Consider the following 17,654-nt stretch of genomic DNA (forward strand, 5'->3'; position numbering starts at 1 on the left):
AGTCTTCATTCCCTCTCAATCAGTGTCATCAGTCAAGCAGTATGGGAGCAGATGGACAATATGAGGGTAATACATTACAACACCTGGGCTCGAGTCTTTCTTTGACCTTGGCGATGGACAAGATGTAAGGGCTGATCTGTCTGGCGATGGTGGTTAGGTAGAAGTTCTCCTGCTTCAGCTGCATCAGGTCATGAAGCTGGGCTGGAGTCAATGAACCAAGAAATTCAAAATTAGAAATGAATCAGCAAAATGAGGAGGTAGTTTAAGTTTTTGTTGAAGACAAACCTTCATAGATCTCCTGCTCATTGGTAACTCTCTGAAAAGTTTCATCCCAGATCTGAGAAGAAAACATAGTAAGTGAGCTGATTTTCATGAAATAAAATACTACACGAACTGTGGTCAGTTCACACTTGGGATACCTTGACATTTGCTACCTTTCTTTTCCCTCTTTCCCTTCTGCAGTCTTAGCAGCCTAAATGTATAACAGTGGGTGAAAGCTAGCTTGTTAGTATGCAGCTAGGTGCACTGACTGAGGACAAATGTAGGTATGAATATGGTATGCAGGTATGAACTAAAGGTCAAAACATCAAGGTACCACCTGACGCACCTCTTCAAACATGACTCTCATAGTTTCCACAGTGGAGTACTGGGTGGCTATCTGGCTGTCAATGTGCAGTGATCTGTCCAGGATCTCGCCCATTTTATCTGTGTTGATGATGGAGTGGTGCTTGGTCAGATCTCGGTGCAGCTCCTGGACCTGGTCCTTCAGATTCTGAATCTCTGTCTGGAGAGTCTATAAACACACACACACACACACATATCTACAGTATATAAGACGTGACACTAAGGACATGTTTCAGTGTCTTTAAAGCAGCAGAGGTGTGATGGGTGCACAGATGCTAGGCGAAGTGCATCCGAGTGTGAAAACTGTGCTGCCCACTAGACAGGTTGAAGACCAGTTCCCCAGAAGAATTCAAACTGCTGCTTTTTCATTGCTTTACTGTGATGGTCAGAACTGGCTCCTCATCTACTTTTGTGGATCCTGGAAGAAAAGTTGATTTATAAAAGAGATTTATAAATTAACTCTAGACGTAAAACTCATAATTTAAAACAGAAATTACCTCCAGTCAGTTTATCCCAATGCTTACAACGTCCTTACAACCTGTTCCTCGCCAGTGCAGTTCATTATACACTTACACACTCAATTCTTAAAATACTGTTCTGGATAAAAGTATAAGGTAATTACCAGAAATGTAAGCGTAAATCTCCTACACACACCGCTCACCTTGTAGGTGTTCTCATAGTTGCGACAGTGCTCAGTGAAGGGTGTTTCCTTTCCCTCAGCCAGGAGGACCTTGGTGCAGATGTTGCGGTGAGAGGTGGGCCTTCGCCCCAACACAGAACCTGGGGGCATCTCACTGAGAGACGGGGAGCGGCAGGACATGGAGAGAGGAGACTGGAGCCTGAGGTGAGTTGAGGGGGAAAAAAATCATGACTGCCTTTTCTTCTGTACTTCTAACATTTGATGACACTTTTTGCCATTACATTATCCGTAGCTAAACTCTGTCTCTTAAAGCCAGGAGGGTTAAAGATTCATATTAAATAAACTGAACCCCACTATTGACCACTGGCCAGTCACACTATTGTCGGCAACAGCCTCTACACAAACCTCTGCTCAGACTGTACAGATTTTATATAAACATACTTGTATGTGCAGCTCTGAAGCACTGTTCTAAACACTATCAACCTAGTTCAATATCCATATCGTTTTGAGTCTACTCTGTTTTCAAGTTTCTCAGGCTTTTTTCTTTTGCTGCTATCATTAGGGAATTGTGAGCAAATTCCTAATCCCTAATTTCTGTTGTTGAATGCCACTTATAACTTTATGTTTTGTTAATTTTTCAACCAACAGTCAACCAATCTAAACAATATTTTATCTAATGTCCTCATTTTACTTTAAATACAACTTCATTGCAAAACTAAGCAGTGGGAGATTTGCTAATTTACTCTTTTATACATTCACATATAAAAACACACCACAATCAAAGCAAACCAATCAAAACCAAACAAACCGAAGGGTGAATTAAAAAAAAGAGAAAATATTCAATCCTTGCTCTTTGTGTATCAATGCACTTGACAGAAGAGAGAGCTTGTGCTGTCAGTCAGAACAATCACCTCTCCTCACCATCACCTTCAAGAAGCATGTGAGAGTATGTATGTAGCACATACTGTAGCCACCCCATTAGATAAACATACATTTATCTGGCTTCTACTAGAACCTGGCTCTAAAACAGTGACACTGCCCTAGGAGCAATTCTACAATAGCCGAGGTGTGAATGCATCCCTCTCACGCTGCTATACGAATGTTTTCCTCTGAGTATCCATGCCGTGTCCCTACACAGCCAATTAAAGACTTTGGCAGTGCTAAAGCAGCAGCATCAGTTACATGAAAGTACATGCCTGTACAACTTCTGCACAACTTCTATTCTGTGAAATTAAGACAAAAATAGGGTCAGCCAGCTGGCCATCAACCAATCCCTGCCCGGTTTGCATCCAGTGGGGAAAAGAAGCTTTCAGACAGTAATTGAGGATGTATCAGACACAACAACACATTCAGTTGCACTGAGTAACAGGCTCCACCATGTGGGCGGCATTCTGAACCACCATACGGTGAAGAAAAGCCCATTTCCTCCTCCATCTGTGAAGTATGGAGCAGACTTGTGAAATTGTGGAGTTAAGCACCTCATATAACCACTTGTCATCTTTTCATCTTATAGTGCCACAAGCATAAACAGAAATTTGGCAAAAAGAGAAGAAAGCCAGGCTATGACTCTGCCTCTGATCCCACACAACCAGTTTAGTTTACCCAAACCTTCACTACTACATGTAACAACAAGAGCAACGTTATGAATGTCCACACTGCAAGTTAAAGCACATGTCACATTCTCATGACACAAAATATACATACATTTACCTGGGGTCTGGTAGGCTTTTACTCCTGCCTTCTTGACCAGTGTTGATGCAACAGAGGACCTGTCTAAAACATGTATCCCTCTCTCTCTGCCATACGCATGCCATCCTCCGCACATCCAGCCTCTGTCCTCCCACCAGTGACGCCAATTAAAGACTTTACCCGTGCTAAAGCAGTGACATCAGCGGCCTGGAACAAAGTGGCCCGACCGCTTCTGCGTGCCAACTTCCAGATGAATCCTGGAGAGTTCCGTGAAATTATGATAAAAATAGTGCCAGCCGGCCGGGCCACCTATCCCTGCCCACTTTGCATCTTGCACTGGCAGGGCGCTAAACAAGTTGGAAAGGAGAGTTGTCAGTATGCTGGCATTAGTGGGTGGGCTTGAGGACCTGCGAACAGTTGGGAGACACTGATGTGGAACAAAATTTGGTCAGGGGAGGGTGTGTATGTGGAGGGACGAAAACTCTTTGTTCTGACTGGTGTTTAAATAAAGACTGTATTTACTGGTGATTTAACACATTTTTATGAAGTTAAGAGACTATATGGCATTGTTTAAAGATTTGCTTTTCCTCAGATAACACAACAAACAGGAAACATCTCTATTCAAGAGCTGTGACCACAAACAACCAGACACATCCATCCATCTCCTGTGTTATCTGCTGCTCTCCTGGACCTGAGCTTTCTAAAACAGGATCGACGGCCTCCTTCCCTTCCCCTGTGCAACAAGGTGACTTACGTAAACATATCAGTGTGCAGAGCTTACAGACAGACAGGATAACTGCCATAGCGGGACTCAGCGTGGCGCCTCCCTTCCTCGCACTGCAGTCATGGCTGTCTACCATCTGTACTTGCAAACCATTTGGGGATTTTGAGTTTGGATGCTTCACAAGTGTGAAATGTTCTGCCCAGACTTTTTTGATTTCTTGGAAGAATCCAAAGGATGCTATGGTGATATTCAGGCAGTGAAAGTACATCATAAAGTACAACCTCAGAGGGAAGGGATCAATTAGTCAGTACATTCATGTTAATTGGCAGCAGGTAAATGATCTTACCTCATTGCAATGTTTGCAGATCCAGCGACAGAGGGAGGGCAGCGCTGTCCTAGCAGCAGTAAGGGCTCTAGACAGCGGGCAAACTCACTTCTGTAGTCTGTGTTGATCTAATAGAAGACAGACAGAGATCAAATCATTCAGTCTTGTACTAATCCAAAATGTGTACTTATATCAGACATATTATTCTTTATGGCTTCTATCAAAAACTGAAAAAAAGAAATACTGACAGAGATAAGAAAAATAAAAATGAGAAGAGAAAATAAAGAATGAAACAAAGAAAATTACAGTCAGGAGATGCCAGATTCACACCCATTTCTACAGTCAACCCTGCAATATATTAGTAAAGATGGTAATATAAGGAATATAACAACAGACTTTATCATTATCATTCTTCTTATTGATAAGATAAAATTTGAAAATAAAAGAAAAACTACTCCCTTAACCATAAAAGAAGAAAAATAATACATAACTATATACTTTATCATCCATATGGAAAAATACACAAAAAATAATAAAAATATTTCCAAATGCTTCAGCCTTTACACTCACCAGATTTCAACTCAGCTACCTGATGCAACAGTGATGGTTTAAATACTGCATTACTTCTCAGTTCATGAGATCTTTTCTATTTACTAAATCTGGTGATGTCTGCAGCACCAACAGTGACTGGTGTGGAGCTGCAGCTATGACTTCTTAGCAGTAGAAATCTTCGACAAAATATTCTTAACTTAGGGTCAACCTGTTATAGCCTTGTCCTGGGGCTTGAGTTAAGTGGACCTTGACTTTCTTGAGAAAGTCAAGGTCCACTAGGAACAGCAGTTTTATTAAACTGCTGTTCCTAGGTAAAAGTGTGAACTTTCATGCATAAAAGGAACCATTTTTGAGACCACTGCATCATTTCTGGTGCAGGTTTTCTGGCTCTTTTGGATTGTCTTTTCAAAACTATGTTGGTTAAGCTTGCCTCAAAAACGAAAGCACCTTGGTTTAGACTTTGTTTTGTCCTTTGTGACATTTTTACTTGTTTAATGTTGTGAGGTTCTTAAATTATGCTGTCTCCCTCCATGTCTGCTTTTGTATGTCTGTTTCTTTTAATGTGCAATCTTCTGTCTTGTGGCATTTTCAAAATATTGATGTTCTTACAAATAAAAATGGTTCTGGGCTTTAGAGCCACAGATAAAAAAAACAGGTGAAACTGCACTGGGAACTAGTGAAACAACTAATCAGCTCACTGCAGTGGATTACATTCTCAGCATACCCTTTTCCAGCTCTGCATAAAGACTGTTCCCACTCACTTTGCTGCTCTGCACTGGCCTCAGTCGATGAGGGAGCTTGACAATCCTCTTCAGCCGCTCCATTAGTTGCTGTGTAAGCAAGAACACATGGGTGTGATTCAGTGACCTGTTTCACCTCGCTCAGACATTATGGACAGCCTCCATTTACAGAGCAATTCAGTCCAGCTAATACTGTAACCTCTCCCTCAACAACAAAACTTCCTCAGAACAAACTCAGAGTTGTTTGTGATCCATAGTAGACAATGGGGGTGTGGAATCACTGATAATGAACAGTGTTACATTAACATTTTAACTTTATTTAAATTGATTTATTTTTGTTTTCACAATTTTGTCTAATGAATGGCTTTCATTTTTTGTTTGTTTTATGTATTCATTTTTGCTTCCTTGCATGCTCTTCATTTTTTATCTGCTTATTTCTTATTTTGCATTGCAGCACAGTAAATCTGTATTAATGTTTAAAAATACTCATGACATGCAGTTATGATTAACATAATATTTAATTTATGTTCCTTCAATTAGCGCTGTACTCACGTAGCCCATGTCCAAAAACTCAAACTTGTTGGCTGAGCTGAGGAAAGCTGAACAGGTGACGAGGTGAACCTGAAAACATCAGAAACATCACAAAGGTTAGATTTCAAACAGGCTGAAGAAGTGAACTTGATATTAAATGGTATTACATTCATCCCACAACTAACTGCACACTTAATTTTCTGTATGATCATTATCTCTCATAGTCAGTTTGGCAGTATAGGAGTACAAGCAGTGGTGGAAAGTAACTAAATACGTTTACTCAACTACAGTTTTGAGATACTTGTACTTTACTTGAGCATTTCCATTTTATGCAACTCTAGATGCTAGAGTTTACACTAAAAAAAGATGAACTTATAAAATACATTGCACTGGTGGTGATGGTTAAAGCAGTTCTCAACATTTTTGGCTTGTTATATACAAAAATGTCATATATAATATATATCACAGGGGTTATTTTACAGCTGAATGGGTACTTTTACTTTTGCTACTTCAAGTACAAGTATAACACTGCTGTACTTTTATTGAACCAGGATTTTGAAAGGAGGAATTTGGGTAGTTGTAACAGAGTATTTTAGTGTTGCATTTCTACTTTTACTTAAGTGAGTATTTCTTTCAAGGTATTATGATCATTTGTGACCAGAAACATGTCAGCAGCAGTGGTTCTGTCTGACTATTATTATTATTATTATTATCATTATAAGGTCTTTATTTTACCCTACCTGGAGGGTTGGTAATAGGGCAGTAAGGTGTGAGAGTTGCTCCTTAAGTGCTTTCTCCTTCTCCTCGTGTTGACTGCAAACAGATACACAAACACATGAACATGTAATGCTACACCTCGGCATACACGCCTGCCGAAATACACAAAGGATTCAGCTCAGGAGGTGCAACCACAAACAACATACTCCATATTTCCAGAAGCTAATCTATCTGTCTTCTCCCGTAACAAACACATAAGCGCAGACAACAGGGCCAGACACACAAAGCCTGACATAAATAGCCTTTAAAACCCTTCCGGGAACCCAGCCACTGGACAGCTTCCAGGCAATGGAGAGAAAGAGAGAGAGAGAGAGAGAGAGAGAGAGAGAGAGAGAGAGAGATGGAGGACACTAGGCACAAAAAATCTCATTAAAGATCCCCACAGAGTGCAACCCGATACACTCACTCACTCACATGCACAAAATTGTTCTCATTCAATCACGCACACATATACATGGAGCGCACACTGAAAAAGACAAGTCCTCAGAAATGGTTCTTATTCAGGTTTTGCATATACGGTTGTTGTTGTCTGAAAACAGGAGTCTGCAGATTCACAGAGATTCACGAACAAACAAAAACTTGATGTATGTTTATCTTCAAATACTGTATATCACTCATTTATCTTTCATAAAATTGAACTGATGTGCAATAATTTGGTCTAAGAGACTAATTAGTTGCAAACCTTAGATGACATTAAATCAATCTTTAATGATTCCTGAAGGAATGCTGTAAATTTTTAAATTATTTTCGTGTTGGGTTAATGTTAAATTAATGGTTTGGGAGGCTGTCACTGGCCCGATATTGCAAGGTAATTTCTACACTGTTTATCACTGTACAGCTTTATGATTGCAAAAGTACACAGCTACAAAGTTAGTAACATGATGAAAAAGTTACAAACTTAATCTCAGGACAGTAAGCTGTGCTGAAAAAGGCTTTGCAGGGCAGTACTAGGTGTCGCAAGAGATTCAAGTGGCTCATTTTTCAGCAGGCCCTTTAGTTGGTGTAATGTACTGTTTTGATGTAAAGTGGAGGTAACCAGACTGCATCTAGGTTTTCTGTAGCAGTTGCTGCTGTTGATAATACTGACTTTAGAAAGTCTTTAATTTATATACTGTATAGTTGTATACCAGTACTTCTCAGTTGGCTTCATCTTCATTGATTGGATCCAGGCTCTAGCTGCCACTATTGGCTTGAAAACTCTAATCCTACTGAAGTGGTTTTAATTCTGCAACATCCTTTGTTGAAAAGAAAATTACCCCAAAAAATGTATTTGTTGAGGAGTGAGATTATTTCAGAGCAAGCAGAGTGCTGCTATTCATCACCCTGAATACAATACAGACTGATACAAAGGAAAATGTCTGAAGTGAACCTGTGACAGCAGGACAATAGCATTCAATTCAGTAAATATTGAGACGTGAGCTTTGTTGCAATAAAAGAGCATTTTCATATGAGAACTGTAAATCTTTATATATTTCATTTTACCTCTGAGCTGCTCTTAGCAGAATCTTCTTCCTCTCTGCTAGTTTTTCCTGTCAGAGGAGAACAGAGAAAACAGCCCCTTTTATTCGTTCCACCGCTGTGAAAATGGCCTTGAGCTCTTAATACCTAATGAATTTTCAAGATTGTGGAAAAAATAGGTGTAAATATCACAGTGTGGTGTCTGATCTCTTGGATTGTTCATTATGAAGAAAAAATTCCCTCACAATTAGGTTAACAGAGACATCCAGTGGCCAAGCTGTGCTAATGGTGTCACATAGAGCAACTTGACTGACTCCTGCTCTCAGACTGAGTCATGTCCCACACACCCATACTTTAAACTGAGTCTAATCAGGTTTTTAGAGTGATGTGTGTTCACACTAGATGAGACAAAATTATACTCAGAGCAGACAGTATGAATACTAAATATGATTTTTAAGGTTGATGTTGATGTACACAATTCTCCCACAAAGCAATGCACAAAGGAAATGGAGGAGATGCTCACAGCTGGAGAAAATCAAAATAAATTATGAATGGTGTATTTATGGATTTGTATAGATGTGTGTGTGTGAATTTCTTCTGGAGTACACAAATGAGATTTGCCACATAGAGTACCAGAATGCCCAGACAAACTAAAACAAACTAAACAGTAATCTTCCTAGTAAGTCAAAGGGCTGTCAAAATGTATTTTCATAGGAAACTTCAGTAGCTGTTTGAAATGATGATGTTAATTCTTGAATTGGTGAGAACATTATGCACATTACATGTAGGTGAAAGGCTATTGGAAACCACAAATCTATTTACATGGGAAATGTATCAGTTCCAGCTGGATATTTGGATATTAGGTCAAAATGCTGGCATTAAGCACATTACATCTGCCAGAAAAGAAGGGGGACATGAATACCCTTGTTCTCTACAGGGAGAGTTTTTAAGTCTTTACAATTCAAACTCTGACACCAAGAGGTCAGAATTTGATTAGGTGGAGAATTTAGATATACAGTGTTTTGGTTGTAGCTTGTAGCTAGCCATAGTCTCAATGACAACAACAGAAAACCATGTTGCATATAAGTGAAGATTTTCTAGTGAAGTATGTGTATTTATTGAATAATGATGATAATGATAATAATGATATTTTCAAGATATTTAAGTATGGGTGTGGTGGTCACTTTGTCAAGGATCCTACTGGTATTCAAATACCGCCCATTTAAATAAACTTGTGGTTTGGCGTCAATATGCAGGCATCACTCAAACAACATTTGAGGGAAGTATATCACATCAGGATCATTATATAACCTGCAAGCTGTTGAACAGACTGCAGATTGCATTCTCTTCTTCCTCTACATTTAGACACACTTCTCCTATCATCGCTCGCAGAAGAACGATCGCCTCTCGAGTTGAGGTCTGCAGCTCCTTCACCACCTACAGAGGGAGGAGGAGGCTCGCTGTCAATTAAAGGCCACTGGTACCGCTACTTAACTGACATTAAATTGTCATCAGAGGCTTTATCACAACCTCATGCTTGGAGAACGCTGAAATCTGGTCATAGTTAAGGCTAGTGGCTAGGCTTTACTGTAGTGTGTGGTTGTTGCATGGTTTTAGCCACAGCATGCAGAGCAGAACACCCAAACCCACACTTGCTTTGGTGAATATGTTTTCATTTTGTTACTTTATGATCACATATATAATCAGACACTCAGACACAAAACATAACACGACCAGTGAAATTTGAGCAAAAATTATTTACATTTGACCCTGGTTAATTAAGAAATGCTCAAAATATATATTTTTAAAAACAGTTCACATTCAAATTGCACTGTGATGAGCTAAACTGCTTTTCAGTACACCTACGCTGCTGAGTGCTTGAATTATTTATAATGCCAAAGTTTTTTGCCTTGAGTGTCATAAATATGTAGATGGAACAGACAGGACTCTCTCACTCACCAGCACAGCCTGGTCCAACATCTCACACCCCTGCATGTAAGCTGTTTCAATATCAATGCAGTGAGTCCGACTCTCCCTGCGGTAAAACAAACAACATCTAATTTAGAAGAGAAGAGAAGAGAAGAGAAGAGAAGAGAAGAGAAGAGAACTTCTGACAGTCATATATTTTGTGTAGCTGAGTCACTCACACTTGCATGTCTCTGAAGCACTTGATACAAAGCATAGACGTATTCTCTGTTGAGAAGAGGATGTAGGGCTCCTCGTGGAGAGCTGTGGAGACACAGATGTCTTTTAACTTCTGCTCACAGGAGCGCCAGAATTTAAGTATTCTGTTTTTCCAGCGAGCAGGTTTGTGACAAACAGGCCTCATAATACAAACACAGGTTGGTTATCTCACACCAGCTGAAGTTTATCACCAAGTGTTAGCACTCTGCCGTTCATACAACTTTTATAAATTACCCATCACACTGCTTTTGTATGAGAACATGATTAACATGTAGCCCAAGAGATTCAAACAGAGAACAGGAGGGATTGCAGTTCTTATGAGCAACATTTCTCCACAATGGTGTAATAAACCCCTGCTGTACTGTAATTCTTCTTCTTCTTCACAAGTAAATTACAGGTGGCACTCACAGCACTTCCTGTGTTTGGCTTTATTGCGTTTGGCCAAGGAAACAATCTCATGGTGGGAAAACATTCTGGCCTTGTGAGTCAGCTCCCTGCAGGCGCCACACAGTGGCTGGCTGCAAGTGTTACAGAAGTACATCATCCCTGACTCCTGTACAGACAAGAAAAAACAATGCAGTTGAAGGACAAAAGTGGGGAGATGCTTACATCATTTTTCATAGTTTACTGTGAAATAACAAAAAGCACAGAATTTGTCCATTGAGATGCATCAATAAAGGGCACCAGTTTTTACCAGGACTGATCATTTACCTGCAAACAAAAATTTGCCACCTAAATAATTCTAAAGATGCTGTAATCACATTAAGAAAATTCCACACATAGTGGCTGTAACATCCTAAATTACAACATTGAGTTTCAAACGTGAGTCTCCTCTGGTGTCTCTGCCTTAAGTGAAAAAAGAGTGAAATACAAGCTGTCTGCTACAGTAATAAATGCTGGATCTATCCTTGTTTAGCCTTTTGTTTCTCTTTCATATTTTCAGACACAGAATAATACAAGATTCTCTCTATAGCATTGATCTCTTGTTTAACTTCTGTGCTTTAAGTTTTTTTTTCACTTCCTCTGTGTTATTAAGAGTCACCAACATGTCTGGTTAAGCTTTCATATAATATAAATATACCTTTATTTCTAATGTCTGTGTCAGACCTATAGATTCTTTTAATATCTGTCTTTGATGCCATCATGTCACTACAGACCAGAGTGTCTTTGTACCTTTTTGTTACTTTCCTGGTCACAGTTGGCACACTGGACTGTCTCTTCAGCATCTGCATTATTGTCAACAAGGAACTTCAGCAGACGGTCCTCTGGTGGGAGGGTGTTATTCCCTTTCACTACAGATGGATACCTATGATAAAGGACACAAGGTCACAGCTTGAATAACATTTAAAGAAGATAATGGCATTTATGTACAGTTTACTTAAAATATTACTAAGAGTTGGGATTAATTCTGGTACTACTGATTTTGTTATACATTGCTTAAGTCTTGATGCTTGTTTATTTATTTCATCCTTGTGTAACAAGAGATACAAAATTAAAACAGACTGCCACACCTGCACGTAAATAAAACCATCCATTTCAGTCCATAACACACACAAGTTTGAGAAATAAAAAGGTCTACATACATCTCGCCAACATTTCCTGAGTATGAGTATAAATCCAGCAACACTGAGATCCTTCCCAAGCAAAGGTAAAAAAAGAAAAAAAAATTAAAAGAAAAAGAACAGATGCAATAACAATCAAAAATTTAAGTAATAGAATTTAAATATTAGATTTACACATGAAGAATATAAACAAAAAACACAAACAGACTCGCACAGCTACAATGTAATACAAGGTATCAGTGAACACTCCTCTAAAACAATCTTAAATATAATTTAAAAACCCTGTATCAACGCCCTGTCTACAGGAGAAAGTCCTAATATTTTTGTGCAGTACTGCAACAAAGCTGAGGGGGCAGCAGAGGCGTCCTGGACCGCGCCCGAAATAACAGATGCGGAAGTGGCTGCACAGCACGATGAAATCAAACGTGTAGGTTAGGGGAGGCTCGACTGGCTGTCATCGAGAAAGTTCCAGCACAATCTAACTCTGACCGAGAAGCGACAGCGCATAAAAAACACTTCGTCCGCCGAGTGAAACATCTTCGACGTTGAAAATGTCTGTTATTTCCGAGGAAAATGTGCGAGGAGGTGGGAGCGTTTTCAAGGATATTAGCGCGGAGGACGATGACTGGCAGCCCACCGAAATCGAGAGTCTGTGTATGAACTGCTACCAGAACGGTATGACTCGCATGCTTCTGACCAGAATACCTTTCTTTAAAGAAATAATCGTCAGTTCCTTCAGCTGCGGCAACTGCGGCTGGTCAAACACCGAAATCCAGTCCGCAGGCCGGATTCAGGAACAAGGTGTTTGTTACACACTTAAAGTCAAAACAAGACAGGACTTGAACCGCGAGGTCGTGAAAGCAGACAGCGCGACCACCAGGATCCCTGAGCTGGATTTTGAAATCCCTCCCTTCACCCAAAAAGGCTCACTCTCTACCATTGAGGGCCTTTTAGACCGAGCAGTTGCAGGGTTGGAGCAAGACCAACCTGTCAGGCGAGCAACTGACCCTGAGGTGGCTGAGAGAATAGACGAGTTCATCCAGAAGCTGAGGAAGCTAAAAGATGTTGAAAATGAGTTCACTCTGGTGATTGAGGATCCAGCTGGCAACAGCTTTATTGAAAATCCACTTGCCCCCCAGAAAGATGAGGCTCTTACCCTGTCTCGGTTTAAGCGGACAGTCCAGCAGGACATGCAGCTGGGACTCAGGGCTGATGATGACCTGGATGAGGAACCAGCAGGCAACGACCTGGAGACCATGAGAAACGAAGTTCTGGTCTTCAACACCAACTGCCCAGAATGCAACGCGCCAGCCTCGACCAACATGAAGCTCGTCCAGATCCCTCACTTCAAGGAGGTCGTCATCATGGCCACTAACTGCGACAGCTGTGGACACCGGACCAACGAGGTGAAATCAGGTGGTGCCACGGAGGAGTTCGGCACCAAGATCACCCTGCACATCACCGACACTTCAGACATGACCCGAGACGTGCTCAAGTCAGAGACGTGCTCTGTCATCATCCCAGAGCTGGAGTTTGAGCTAGGGATGGCAGCTCTGGGCGGGAAGTTCACCACTCTGGAGGGGCTGCTGAAAGACATCAAAGACCTGATTGTCTCCAAAAATCCCTTCATCTGCGGTGACAGCTGTGTCACAGATCGGGTGCAGAAGCTGAGCGAGTTTGGAGAGAAGATAGACAAGATTATCGCAGGAGAGATGGATGTCCACGTCGTCCTGGACGACCCGGCGGGTAACAGCTACTTGCAGAATGTGTATGCCCCAGACCCAGATCCTGAGATGACAGCTGAGAAGTACACCCGGTCATTTGAGCAGAATGAAGACCTCGGGCTGAATGACATGAAGACTGAGGGATATCAGGAGGAAAACTGAACTCCCAGCACCAGCTGAAAGGACTAAATGCTTATGTCTTGACATAAACCCAGTGTAATTACATTGCCCCATATTTTCTGTCATTTAATACATTTTAAGTTTAAGTTAAACATTGGTTGAATTGTTGTTTCCATCAGCATATTAATAAGTGAGGGGAATTCTAAGTTATGTAAATGTACAGCAAAAATAACCCAAATAGAAAAACACATAAGTAACGTGATTTGTACAAAAACACAGGGATGCTTTTCTTACTAAAGATGAATCTGGTGTTTATTGCATTCTTATGACAACCCAGAAGATGGTGCTGTGTCATCTTTGATTAAAAGGAGTTTTTCTTTCAGTGGACCACACACTGTGTGACAGATTAATCTTTTTACACACCTGTAAGCACGACATCATATAAATAAAGTGATATCTAAATTGATCGTTTAGCTCTGCTTTTTGATTTGGCAGGTGCTGAAAGAAAGCAGATAAGGTTTGCTGTTGTATTCAGATTTAAACACTAATTTTCTGCACTAATCTGCATGAATAGTCTGAAGAACAGCCAGAATTTCTACTTTACTATGAGCTGACTTACTGAATTAAGTGCTTTTAACTGAGGGTGCTTTGTAGATTTAAAGGTCAGTTTCTACAGTATCATTTTGGTATAAATAAAAAGTTGAACTGGAACTAACAGTTGTTTTGAATTTTTATGCATTATTTTGTCAGTAAAATGACCATTATAATTTTTCAGAGCTTCAGATTCCCTCTTTTTCAATCAAACTATTAGTCCAAAATCCAAAGATATTTAGTTTACTAACATGTATGACAAAGTAGTATCAAATCTTTGCATCTGAGAGGCTAGAATCAAAGAACATTTGATATTTGTGCTTGAAAAACCATTTGACTGAAATGATTGACAGATTAAACAAAATATTAACTAGTGCTAATGTAGAGGAACATGTAATCTCAGGTAGAAAAGGATGACACATGCAGCTACAGAGTCTTTTATGTCACATCAGCCACATTTGCACAGCCCCCCCCCCCCCCGACCCCTGTTGTGCTGTTTTATCTAGTTTTCATAGCAACTGGGATCTATTGTGTTCTACTAATAGCAGTGTAGTGAATTCCTAGATTACATGGTTCTTGAGGGAGCAGCTGTTAGCAGGCTGCTGCTGCTGCTGCCGATGGAAATAGTAGCTGCCAGGCAGCGGGGCCCCTGTAGCCTGAGCCCAGACAGCAGAGTTAAGCGGCTCTGTGCCCACTGGGTTATTTCCATAGAAAACCAATGACTGTCTTTTCCCTCTCATTTCTCAGTACTGTAATGTATTAGTAAAAGCACTGTTATTGGTATTACTTTGACTTACATTGTTACAGCTGTAAGGCAGATGAATAGGGAAGTGCCTAAGGTCAGTCATAGTTTGTATAAGTAATTTTCAATGTCTATCCTCAGAAGAAACAGTATTTTGAGAAGAGGCAGATATCAAATACCAGTAATCCAGGTGAAGTTGTATCTGACACAGTAGAAAAGACTTATGGTATGGCTATGATCACCTTGCAGAGGAGGTCAGTTTTTATACACCCCTGTGTGCTTTGATGAGGGACAGTTAATGCTGCAGACCTGAAGGTGACTGTAAACCACGAGTCATTCCTTAATAGGGGATGAAATGGATTTGTACCATGTGACTGCTTTTGATTGCCCTAAGCTCCTGGCACTGTTGACAAATGCCAGTATGCTTTGTTTGCTCTGTGACTGGTCTTAGTGGAACTTGCTGGCCCTGCTGAGTATTGAGGCCCAGGGCTAAATAAGAGACTGGGATGACCCTGCAGCTGCTCCAGCCACTCAGTCCCACCCTGCCTACACCAGGCCAGCGGTGGGTCACTGAGCAGCCCCCTACAACCAAAACAGAGAGACTTGAAGCCCTCTGAAACCAATGGGATTCTCCTCAAATCTCCTGCATGAACCAAACCAATCTACTAATCAACTTATGCGGAACGAATCCCTTTGAGCAATGCTGCCCAAAACTGGGGCTTGTGGGAAAAATTTGGCTTCTCACAAAAATGGTTTGACCCCCCGTGGGGTTTTGAGGAGCAAATTTATATTTCACTCTTGGAATTTAAACTGCTTAATCTCGTTTGAGCAGTTTGAGATCACCTGCTCATTACACAGCATCACCAAATTTCATTATGATACAAGCTGTGGGAGGCTGTAATTCTATAGTCCACCAAAACAGACAGTCCTTGACTTCTGGCTTCCATATTTTCAGTTTGTTTGGGGATTTATGGCTTACTACCACAGGTGTTGATATCCAGGCTCAGCTTTGGTTAGTTTTTTTACTTACTGTGAATGTGTGTCCATGGAAAGATAAAACAGTTTCAGATCAAAGTGCCAGTCTATAATGCAATTTGAGCATGGAAATAAATAACAGGTTTACGCTGTTGATAAATTAAAGACTTTTTCATTGCTCTCAAGATTGATAAGCTATATGCAGCCTAAATTTGTCGTGATTAACCTCACAGTGCTATCTCTTACCCACAGAGGGGGCAGCTGAGACGGTTGTCATTGGTCCGGCCTCGTAAGCAGCGGGCACAGAAGATGTGGTAGCAGTCCAACAGACATGGGGACTGGTACTGCTCATGACACAGATGACACACCAGGGGGTGGATGTTAATACAATCCACGTTACACTGGTTATCCAAGTTGGTGAAGATTCCTCCTGCCATCTGTGAACAGAGTGTGTAAATAATGACATGACTGACAGTTTTTAAAAGGCCACATCATCACATCACGAAACGAAAAGCAAGTGTTAAGGTATTGAATTACAGTCCAAATATTCCAGTTATTATAAGAGAGGCTAAGCTGACTGTGATATGAAACACTTTGATCAAGGCAGGCAGATATTAACTGAAATAAACAAGAAGAACTTTTTTGTTTTCATTTACCTTGTCAGATGTGTAGTGAGTTCCTGGAGCTTAAGTGAAAACACAGAGTCCACGGATGGAAAAAAAAAAAACATCAAAGACAAAATGAACACCAGAAATTATATCCAGCTTACAAAACCTACTGTAAATGCAGTAGGTTAGTCTGCAGAAAGCACAGAGAGCCACTGTCTTACCTTTCAGTTGGTGCTATCAGCTACCCCCAGCAGGAATGACAGCAATGTAGAATCTCTTCAATAGTAGGCCGATGGGGTCCCTCTGCCAGGCAGCTGACAGCACACACCTAATGCCAGCCCCCAAGTGTTGCCAAAGTTCAAGAGGGACATTTAATATTGCTGTACCATACAGTTTTTTATTGCTGTAAATACAGTCCTATTTCTAATGTCACACTGTTACACATCGTAGACACCAAAGCAAGGTGAATAGAAGGAAGGGGGGTGGAAATTACAGCAGAGCCAATCACTGATTGTGTTGCAATACCTTAACGGGAATACTTTCAACATGTCATAGAAACCATTATTTATTATGTCTTCTAAACACTTTGTAAAGTATGTTTACCAAAATGTAGAAATTCTGGAATTGTTATTATTATTATTAACATTAAATATGGATGGAAAATAAAACCACGATTATTACCAAATAATCTTGACTCAAGGTTCACTTTCAAAGTTCTTTCCATAACTCATGGTCTTCATCAGCAGATGAAATTTGTTCAGTTAGCACAGCTGTTTGATATCAGCTATATTGTATATAATAAGCTTGTTAGGATAAATGTTTTCATGTTGTGGTTGTAACATTCTTAATAAAGCTCGTATACATCTAACAATCAGTATTAATGGCTAACTTGTGAAAAATCAGCTTACCCCTTAGGTTCATAAAACACTGACATGGGCAGTAGTTGGCCAGTAAATAAGAAAGTTGTTGCCCTCTTTATGCCTCCGTAATAAATAATAATAATGGTGTTTGTTATTTAAAAGAAGATATCTAGTGTCACATAATTAGCATGTAAGTAGACGATTAAGCTAGTTACTGTAGCTGCCTCG

At 40.3% G+C, this 17,654-nt stretch overlaps 2 protein-coding genes across 2 annotated transcripts in view; one reads left to right on the forward strand and one right to left on the reverse strand.

Annotated features, from left to right (window-relative positions):
* The window catches only part of rnf207a (ring finger protein 207a), a 27,592-nt gene extending 10,355 nt beyond the window's left edge, over positions 1–17,237 (reverse strand). The window contains 16 exon segments of the mRNA XM_051074673.1: positions 84–201; positions 286–337; positions 608–793; positions 1,286–1,463; positions 4,024–4,130; positions 5,316–5,384; positions 5,847–5,915; positions 6,566–6,638; positions 8,085–8,131; positions 9,372–9,497; positions 10,020–10,095; positions 10,208–10,289; positions 10,653–10,797; positions 11,418–11,550; positions 16,205–16,395; positions 16,615–17,237. Coding sequence (XP_050930630.1) covers positions 84–201; positions 286–337; positions 608–793; positions 1,286–1,463; positions 4,024–4,130; positions 5,316–5,384; positions 5,847–5,915; positions 6,566–6,638; positions 8,085–8,131; positions 9,372–9,497; positions 10,020–10,095; positions 10,208–10,289; positions 10,653–10,797; positions 11,418–11,550; positions 16,205–16,395 — 1,652 coding nt within the window. The 5' untranslated portion in view covers positions 16,615–17,237.
* On the forward strand, positions 12,183–14,116 carry zpr1 (ZPR1 zinc finger). The gene has a single exon (XM_018679583.2). The coding sequence runs from the start codon at positions 12,358–12,360 to the stop codon at positions 13,690–13,692; it is 1,335 nt and encodes a 444-aa protein (XP_018535099.1). The 5' UTR covers positions 12,183–12,357; the 3' UTR covers positions 13,693–14,116.
* Positions 17,238–17,654: the final 417 nt, after the last annotated feature.

Source organism: Lates calcarifer, linkage group LG12, assembly GCF_001640805.2.
Source record: "Lates calcarifer isolate ASB-BC8 linkage group LG12, TLL_Latcal_v3, whole genome shotgun sequence".
NCBI lineage: Eukaryota > Metazoa > Chordata > Actinopteri > Centropomidae > Lates > Lates calcarifer.

Coding starts and splice junctions, on each gene's coding strand:
- zpr1 (XM_018679583.2), top strand. CDS start 12,358: ATGTCTGTTATTTCCGAGGAAAATGTGCGAGGAGGTGGGAGCGTTTTC.